Source organism: Orycteropus afer, unplaced genomic scaffold (assembly GCF_000298275.1).
Source record: "Orycteropus afer afer isolate SDZICR_OR568_19922 unplaced genomic scaffold, OryAfe1.0 scaffold00114, whole genome shotgun sequence".
Classification (NCBI taxonomy): domain Eukaryota; kingdom Metazoa; phylum Chordata; class Mammalia; order Tubulidentata; family Orycteropodidae; genus Orycteropus; species Orycteropus afer.
The window spans coordinates 2,936,482-2,946,300 of record NW_006921701.1 but is presented as its reverse complement, the minus strand read 5'-3'; the positions used below and the strand labels follow the sequence as shown (position 1 = coordinate 2,946,300).

Sequence of the window (9,819 nt, the reverse complement as noted above, 5' to 3'; positions counted from 1 at the left end):
GAGGCAGTATCACTACGGAAGTAGGATTGCCCAACCTTCCTTCCGAGGAGTGGCTGGTGGGTTTGAACCTTCTGGTTAGCAGTCAAGTGCCTTAGCCACTATGTTACCAGAGGCAGTGTTAGTGTAGTGTATATCTTGAATCAATCTCTTTTGAAACATAAAAGGAGCTGATTAAGTAAGAATGGGTTTCTAAACCTAATCAAACTCACTGCCATTGAATCGGACCCCACCCCACTCATAGCGACCCCTCCTTAGGTTTCCAGGCGGTATCACTACTGAAGTAGATTGCTCAATCTGCCTTCCGAGGAGTGGCTGGTGGGTTTGAACTGCCAGACTCCTAGTTAGCAGTCAAATGCCCTACAGACTTTAAATTCTAAAGCATTTGTTTGGTGGAAAGCTGCAGTCTACTGTGAGAGTCCTAATTCCATTTTGAGTCTAGAGGAAAATTCAGATGTCATTTATATTCTTTCTGATCATTAAAACCAGGCAAGTCTGGGGCAAGCCTAGGGCAGGGCAGTTTGCCCTCAGGAAAAGTGTGATTAACAGTAGATTACAACTCCTAGGCAAGTTCAAAGGAGCTCTGGTAGCATAGTAGGAGCTCTGGTAGCATAGTGCCTAAGGCACTTGACCACTAACCAGATGGCTGGCAGTTCAAACCCACCAGCCACTCCTCGGAAGAAAGATTGGGCAATCTACTATAGTGATACTGCCTTGGCAACCCAAGCAGGGGTCTCTATGAGTCAGGGCTGATTCCACGGCACATAACAACAACAACAAAGGCGAGTCCAAAGAACTCTGATGGCGTGTTGGGTAAGCATTTGGTTGCTAACCAGAAGATCAATGGTGCAAACATCCCAGCTGCTCTGTAGGAGGAAGATGAGACCATCTATTTCTGTAAAGATGAATAGCCTTGGAAACCCAATGGGAGTCCCCAGACTCAGACAGACTGGGAAGAAGGAAGGGGCTATCCATTTCTCAAACAATTGGTCAGTGAAAACCTTATGAATAGCATTGAAACACTATCTGATATATTACTGGAAAACTTTATGACTAGCCCTGAAATATTGTCTGATATAGTGTCAGAAGATGGGCACCTCAGGTTGTAGGACACTCAAAATATGACTGGGGAAGAGCTGCCTCCTCAAAGTAGAGTCAATTTTAATTAAATTAAATTTTAATGACATAGATAGGGTAAAGCTTTGGGGACCTCCATTTGCTGACGGAGCATTACTCAAAATGGGAAGAAACAGCTGCAAACGTTCATTAATAATCAGAACATGGAATGTATGAAGTATGAGTGTAGGAATTGGAAGTTGTCAAAAAGAAATGGAATGCACAAAGATCAATATCCTAGGCATTAGTGAGCTGAAATGGACTGGTTTTTGGCCATTTTGAATCAGACAGTCATATGATCTACCATGCTGGAAATGACAAATTGCAGAGGAATGGCATTGCATTCATCATCACAATGAATGTTTCAAGATCTGTCCTGAAGTACAGTGCTGTCAGTGATAAGATAATATCCATACACCTACAAGTAAGACCAGTTAATATGACAATTATTCAAATTTACACACGAACCACTAAAGCCAAAGACCAGGAAAATGAGATTTTTACCAACTTCTGCAGTCTGAAATTGACCAAATATGCAAATTAGATGTATTGGTTATTGCTGGTAGTTGGAATGTGGAAGTTGGAAACAAAGAAAATTCACTGGTAGTTGGAAAACATGACCTTGGTGTTAGAAATGACACCAGAAAGCGCATGATATAATTTTGCAAGACCAATGACTTATTCATTGCAAATATCTTTTTTCAGCAACATAAATGGCAGCTACATATATGGACCTCATCTGATGGAATAGATGGGAATCAAATTGACTACCTCTGTGGAAAGAGGTGAGGGAGAAGCTCAGTATCTTTCAACCAAAACAATGCCAGGATCTGACTATGGAGAAAACATCAACTACTCATATACAAGTTCAAGTTGAAGTTGAAGAAAATGAAAACAAGTCTACAAGAGCCAAAATATGACCTTGGGTATATCCCATCTGAATTTAGAGACCATCTGGAGAATCTATTTGAGACATTGAACACTAATGACAAGAAAAACAGATGAGTTGTGGGATGACATCAATAATATCATACATGAAGAAAGCAAAAAGGTAATTAAAAAGATGGGAAGGGAAGAAAAGACCAAAATGGATGTCAGAAGAGACTCTGAAACTTGTTCTTGAAAGGACAGTAGCTAAAGCAAATGGAAGGAATGACGAGATAAAAGAGCTGAACAGAAGATTTCAAAAAGCAGCTCAAGAAGACAAAGTCAATTTTTAAAATGAAATGTGCAAAGACCTGGAGTTAGAAAACCAAAAAGGAAGAACACACTCAGTATTTCTCAAGCTGAAAGAACTGAAAAAAAAATTCAAGCCTCGAGTTGCAATACTGAAAATTCTATGGCCGATATATTGAATGATGCAAGAAGCATCAAAAGAAGATGAAAGGAATACACAGTCACTGTACAAAAAAGAATAGGGCAATGTTCAACTATTTCAGGAGATGGCATATGACCAACAACCAACAGTGCTGAAGAAAGATGTCCAAACTGCACTGAAGGAAATGGTGAAAAACAAGGCTCCAGGAATTGAAAGGACACCCATTAAGGTGTTTCAACAAATGCCTCACTGGACACACTTACTCATCCATGCCAAGAAATTTGGAAGACAGGTTCCTGGCCAACTGACTGGAAGAGAGCGATAGTTGTACCCATCTCAAAGAAAGGTGATCCCACAGAATGTGGAAATTATCAAACAATGTCATTAATATCTCATGCATGTAAAATTTTGCTGAAGATAATTCAAAAATGGTTATAGCAGTATATTGACAGGGAACTTCCAGAAATGCAAGCTGGATTCAGAAGAGGAGGTGGAACAAGGGAGATCATTGCTGATGTCAGATGGATCTTGGCTGAAAGCAATGAATACCACAAAGATGTTTACTTGTGTTTTATTGCCTGTGCAAAAGCATTCAACTATGTGCATCATAACAAATTATGGATATCATTGTGAAGATTGGGAATTCCAGAACACTTAACTCTGCTCATGAGGAACCTGTACATAGACCAGAAAGCTGTCGTTCAAACAGAACAAGGGGATACTGCATGGTTTAAAATCAAGAATGGAGTATGTCAGGATTGTATCATTTCACCATACTTATTCAATCTGTATGCTGAGCAAATAATGTGAGAAACTGTACTATATGAAGAAGAATGTGGCATCAGGATTGAAGGAAGATTCATTAACAACCTGTGATATGCAGATGACACTACTTTGCTTGCTGAAAGTGAGGATAACCTGAAGCACTTACTGATGAAGATTGAAGACTACAGTCTGCCGTACAGATTACACCTTAACATAAAGAAAATAAAAATCCTCACAACTGGACCCATAAGTAGCATCACGATAAATGGAGAAAAGATTGAATTGTCAGATTTCATAGTACTTGGATCCACAATCAACACCAGTGGAAGCAGCAGTCAGTAAATCAGAGGACGTATCTTACTGGGCAAATCTGCTACAAAAGACCTTGTTTAAGGGCTGAAGAGCAAAACTATCACTTTAAAGACTAAAGGTGTGCCTAACCCAAGCCATAGTTTCAATCACCTCGTATGCATGTGAAAGCTTGACAATAAATAAGGAAGATAGAAGAAAAGTTGATGCTTTTGAGTTGTGGTGGTGGTGAAAAATACTGAAAGTACCATGGACTGCCAGAAGAACTAACAAATCTGTCTTGGATTAAGTGCAGCCAGAATGCTCCTTAGAAACAAGAATCACCAGACTTCGCCTCATCAACTTTGGTCATGTTTTCAGAAGACCATTCCCTGGAGAAGGATATCATGTTTGGTAAAGTAGAGGGTCAGCAAAAAAGGGGAAGACCCTCCATAAGATGGATTGACAAAGTGGCTGCAACGATGTACTCAACTACAGCAAGGATTGTGAGGCTGGTGCAAGAATGGGCAATATTTTGTTCTGTTCTACATAGGGTCACTATGTGTAGGAGCCAACTCAACCACACGTAACAACAAAAATAACATTAGCTAGAATTGACTCAGTGGCAGTGGGTTTGGCTTTGTTTTTTTTAGAGGCAAGCCCAGAGAGGGGCAGTTTTGCCCTCAGGGTTACACAAAGAACTAGAGAACTTGCTTAGGTGTGTCTTTAATGACTTACTGAAAATAGCTGCATATTATGTAATTTAAAGGAGCTCTGGTGGCACCGTGGATAAAGCATTTGGCTGCTAACCAGAAGGTTGATGGTTCAAACCCACTAGCCCCTTCACAGAGGGAAGATGGGGCAATCTACTTCTGTAAAGATTTACAACCTTGGAAACTCAATGGAGGTTGCTATGAGTGGGAATCAACTCAATGGCAGTGAGGTTGGCTTTCATGTTTTGTTTTTTTTGTATCTGGTGTAGTGCCTAAGACATTTGACTGCTAACCAGAAGTCTGGTACTTCAAATCCACCAGGCACTCCTCGGAAGGAAGGTCGGGCAATCTACTTCTGTAGTGATATCACCTCGGAAACCCAAGGAGGGATCACTATGAGTTGGATCAAACTCAAGGGCAGTGAGTTTGGTTTGGTTTTTAGTTTTAACTTAAGAGTTGGGGTCTTGGTGAGTATGACTCTGGGCTGCATGGTCATGAGTCATACCCTAACCACCACATAGTCTTGTGATCAAGCCCCAAAACAAATCCTGTAACCCTTTTTAAACCACAATTGTAGAGTGAGTTCAATTCCAGGCCCGAAGTGTGACTCATGGCCATATTCTTGTGGGTTTTAGCAGTCTCTATGTGACCAGTAAACCTGGCCTTTTTTATGTTTTTTAGTTTCGTTCCACATTTTTTTTCTCCCACTCTATCTAGGACATCAAAACACAGTAACTCAAGGTGTAGAGACCCTCAGAGTGTAGTCATGTGGACAGAGGAGTATGGACTGGGCATGTACCATGGGATGTGGCTTCATGGGATTAAGAACCAGACAGAGTGACTGGCCTGACAATCCCCAGCTTTATTAGCTATTCCTGGGTTGGCAGTTCATACTCAGCTAAGAAATAGAAAATGGATAGGGCTAGATCTAATATTGCTAGAGAAGAGATTTGGCACAAGAGCAAGAAGAGATGTCAAAACAAGTATTTAGCTTTGTTCCTGGAATACAAGGATTCAAGAGGCAAAGAGAAACCGGAAATCAGAGATGGTGATCCTCTCTGTGCAACGCCTTTGTTTCTACCTCTTCACTGAATGCCCCAACTCCAGTTGCTCTGGAGTCTTGCTATTTCACTACCTTCTCCTTCTCTCTTCCCAGCAACCTTTTCTGTGTATCACCTTCTCAGTGGGCTTTAGAGATAGACATTTGAGGGAAGGTTGGGGGAATTGAGTTCTCAATGACTACATATTAGAAAACAATTAGAATATAAAAATTATAGAAGTGCCTAATTTCTGAGAAAAAGGAATCTCTGGGTATGATGAAAGTGACACCAGTTCCTTAGGTCATAAAACCAGGGAAGAAGTGAAGAAGAAGAAGTAAAACTATGAGTGAAAACACCATGCTGTTACCCACTGAGTGACTGCAGGAAGCCTATGACTTCACTGGCCAAGATGCATCATACAATCACACTTCAGGGAGGAAAGGACGACAGAGATCATCCCTACAACCTCCTTTTCTTCAGATATGGAAATCGTGGTGCCATGTGCTCAAGTGGCTTGTTCAGGGTCACAGGGTCACACATATTTGTTGTTTTGTAAGTGAGTAGACAAGACTGAGTGGAGGAGTAATGTAAATTACTAACAATAATCAATGACACAATGCATTTGTATGTGATATGAAATACCTTCAAAGACAGTAGGAGGTGAAGGATAGACATGTGTTGGTCAGTAAATCCATTCCTTCCCTTACTCTTTTCTAGTTCTTAGCTGAGAACTAAGCTAAGTTTATGATCACTTTTTAGTTCTTATCTGAGGAAATAGATCCCAATAGTTGGTTAGCTCTCACCTGAATCCATGGATAAGTAGTTTCGTTCCCAAAGTGACATTAAACCCAGAGTTTTGGAGGTCAGTGTTTTCTTCCACTAGCTGCCCACAGCTAGGATCTGAAAGTGTGAAGAGGAGAAATTGGACTCTGAGATTGGTGCCTCTGAGGAAACTGGCATTCTGGAAGTCAGTACACTTTGACTGATGGGTAGAAGGTATATCTCCTGTGGGGGGAAAAAAAATGAAAACTGTCCAAGGTGAGGTCACCTGTTCTTAGGCTGGAAGAAAGGAAGAAATGGGCTTACAGGCAAGAAGTTTATTATACATCAGCTAGTGTAATAATCTGACATTTATTAAAGACTGTATCATTTATGCAATCAAAATCTGTATTTTTTCATGCCTAAGAATAAAATACCGGAGAAGAATATGAATGTTGCTTAACTAAATCCACTGCCATTGAGTTGATTCTGATTCATAGTGACCCTATAGGACAGGGTAGAACTGCCCCATAGTGTTTCCAAGGCTGTAAACATTTATGGAAGTAGATTTCTTTATTTTCCCCTGTGGAATGACCAGTGGGTTCAAATCACTGATCTTTTGGTTACCAGCTTTAACTACTGTGCTACCCACCTACTACCATCAAGTTGACTGTGACTCATAGCAACCCCATCGGGTTCCCAAAGCTGTAATTCTTTACAGAAGTAGATTGCCTTATTTTCTACCCATAAAGCAGCTGGTGGTAAATTTGAACCACTAACCTTCTGGTTAGCAGCCCAATGCCTTATCCACTACCAGAGCTCCTCACCTAGAGGAGGTTAAAAGCCATGTGAGATGGATATCTAAGAATCCTGAGCAATGAAATGAGCAGTCACCCTGGGGAATAACTCACTCTGTTCTGGACAACCCATTCCAGATGGTTCCTCTGTAAGAGTCACTTTACCCTAACTTAATCAGTTGCTGTCCTTATGAACAGCCCAGAAGCATTCCATAGACTTCCAGTGCCCAGTCCATGGCTTCCTGGCCAGATGGTAGAGAACCTTAACCAATTACACCTTCTGTATAGCACTTTACAATCAATATCTTTGAAACTAAATATTTTCTGGTTAAGGTCATTGAAAGGTCCTTTAAAATACTGAATAGAAAAAAGGCAGCATGCAACTCCTGCTTCCCAGGGAGCTGAAATCCTGACTCATCTGCAACATCCAACATCCCACCTCATATCTACTCTTATGAATGATAAACCTGACTCCCAGAGCATCCTGCAGGGAAAACTCTGAAGGAGCAACAGGGCACACATTGTCCCCCAACACACAGCTCAATGTCAGGTGCTGTTAGTAGCTACCTAGCATATCGCTATAGAACTAAGCTCCTCACAGAACCATTCATCACAAACCCATACTTCAAGCTCAGACGACAGGTACAGGTTGCAGATTTGGTTTCTGCAGGCCCCATCACAGAGGTAGACAGAAATTTTAGGTTTCTGGAAGGGTTACCTGCCTTCAGAGGTATCTGAGAAGCACATACACAATGGTGTGGATCTGGAGTGCATTAGGATGTGGTGCTAGGAGGGGATTGTGGGAACTCCTTCCTTTGAGAATATGTTATGTGGTAAGATCTTCCAAAGCATCGCTGAGGTGGATCAGAATTCTCATCTTCTGTGCTTCTGAATCCCCGACCTTGTCCCCCAGCCTCTTGCATGTTCCTTCTGAGCAGCAGGTTTGGACACTTGTGGAGTCAGGTCCACTCTGAGAGTACAGCTTGCCTATGTTCTCCCACCTGCAGCATGAGCTCCTAGAGTACATGAGAGAGAGAGGGAGATGCCTGGCCAGAGGTGGGTCTATGGAAAATAGCATCCATGGTAATTAGTTTAAACTTGCTGAATGATCTCTCACAGCTGGTGATGGAAACTGTGATGGCCAATAGAAACTGCTCAGTGGTGCACTCCTTCAAGAGGTGCCCAGGGCCTGTGTCATACCTGCCATAGCTTAGATACACCTCTGTGCCTGATTCTTCTACTTCATGTGCCTTCTTCTATCTTTGGCTTTTTTCTCTTTTATTCTCTATTTTTCATTGAGGTAAAAATCACATAACATAAAATTAACTATTTTAAAGTGGATAATTCAGTGGCATTTAGAACATTCACAATGTTGTATGACTGCCACCTCTATGTAGTTCCAAAACATTTTTTTGCCACCCCAAAACAAAACACCTTTTCTATTAAACTGTCTATCCCCACTTCCTCCCTCTGCTAGCCCTTGATGACCACTAATCTGCTTTCTGTCTCTATTGGATTTACCTATTCTGAATATCTCATACAAGTGTAATAATATAGTATATGATCTTTTGTGTCTAGCTTTCACTTAACATAATGGTTTTGAGGTTCATCTATTCTGGAACATGTGGTTGTTAGGGTTATGTGTCAACTTGGCTGGGCTTGGTTTTGAGTGGCCAGGCAGCTGGATGTTGTCATTCCCCATGTTGAGACTGGGATGTGTTCTGCTTCCAGTATATAAGGAGAAGTTTTGAAAAAGGTCTCTGCAGCTTTTTGGCACGCTTGGACGCTGCATGTAGCTGAGTCTTCATTTAGCAGCTTACCATGTTTCCTGCTGATCCTGAACTTGAACTAGTAGTCTGCCATGTTGTTTAGTAATATTTAGTAATACTTGTCAAACTTGGGCTTGTTAGCCAAAAGAAGTATTCATTTTTAGTTAACAAGAAATAAACATAGTTTCAAAAAAATGGAATGTCTTCTTCTTGTTGTTGTTGTTATGTGCCATCGAGTCAGCCCTGACTCATAGCGACCCCTCCTTGGGTTTCCGAGGCAGTATCACTACGGAAGTAGGATTGCCCAACCTTCCTTCCGAGGAGTGGCTGATGGGTTTAAACCGCCAGCCATCTGGTGAGCAGTCAAGTGCCTTAGCCACTATGCTACCAGAGCTCCCATGGAATGTCTTAGACAAAGCAATTTTAAAGAAGCAGAGAGACTCATCACATTCAATCCCAGTACTGGATCCTAGTCTGGTAGACATTATTCTTTAAAAAAAATAAATTAAATAAAAAAATCAAAACTCTAGAACTTTGAGATGAGAGCATCATCAAAGAATTGCATTTCGAGGATAGAGGAGAAGATAAATATATCACAGTAGAGATGATGGAGTATTATGAAGCAATTAGAAGGAATATATGAGATATTTATTAAATAATTTTGTAATATGAGAAACTCTTAGTCATAAAAAAGGTAAGTTGTAATATTGTACATATATAAGATGATCCCAATTATGTGAACAAAACAAGACCCACAAAAAAGCTAGAGTTATGAAATGGAAATCATCCAGAACAGGATACATAGAGAACTAAATAAACAGGAAAATACAAAAGCAAGCTTAAGAAGCTTGGGTGACAGATTGAGACAGACTAACTTAAATTTTATTAGAATTCTAGATAGAGAATGGAGGGAAGGCAACATTAGAAAGGATAAGAACAGCTAATTCTAACTCTTATAGTACTTACTGTATGCCAGAAACAACTATACTTGCTTTTTATGTTTTATCTCATTTAATCTTACATAATATTCCTGAAAGACAAGTACTGTTCTTATTTCTCTTTTACAAGTGAGAGAACAGAGGTTCAGAGGTATTAAATAATCTGCCCAAAGTCACATAGCTAATAACGATTGAGAATAAGCTTAGATTTTAACATCCCAGACATCTGCTTCCAGGATTGGGACTCTCAATCACTCTGTCATACTGGCTGAGAACTTTCTAAAATTGATAAAAACATTAATTCTCAAATTGAAGACAT

At 40.5% G+C, this 9,819-nt stretch overlaps 1 protein-coding gene across 1 annotated transcript in view; it reads right to left on the bottom strand.

Annotated features, from left to right (window-relative positions):
- Positions 1 to 8,000, bottom strand: part of PLA1A (phospholipase A1 member A) — a 72,782-nt gene extending 64,782 nt beyond the window's left edge. The window contains exons 1-3 of the mRNA XM_007943923.1: positions 7,994 to 8,000; positions 6,041 to 6,242; positions 5,658 to 5,664 (exon numbers count right to left, since the gene is read on the bottom strand). Coding sequence (XP_007942114.1) covers positions 5,658 to 5,664; positions 6,041 to 6,242; positions 7,994 to 8,000 — 216 coding nt within the window. The remainder of the gene's footprint in view (positions 1 to 5,657; positions 5,665 to 6,040; positions 6,243 to 7,993) is intronic.
- Positions 8,001 to 9,819: the final 1,819 nt, after the last annotated feature.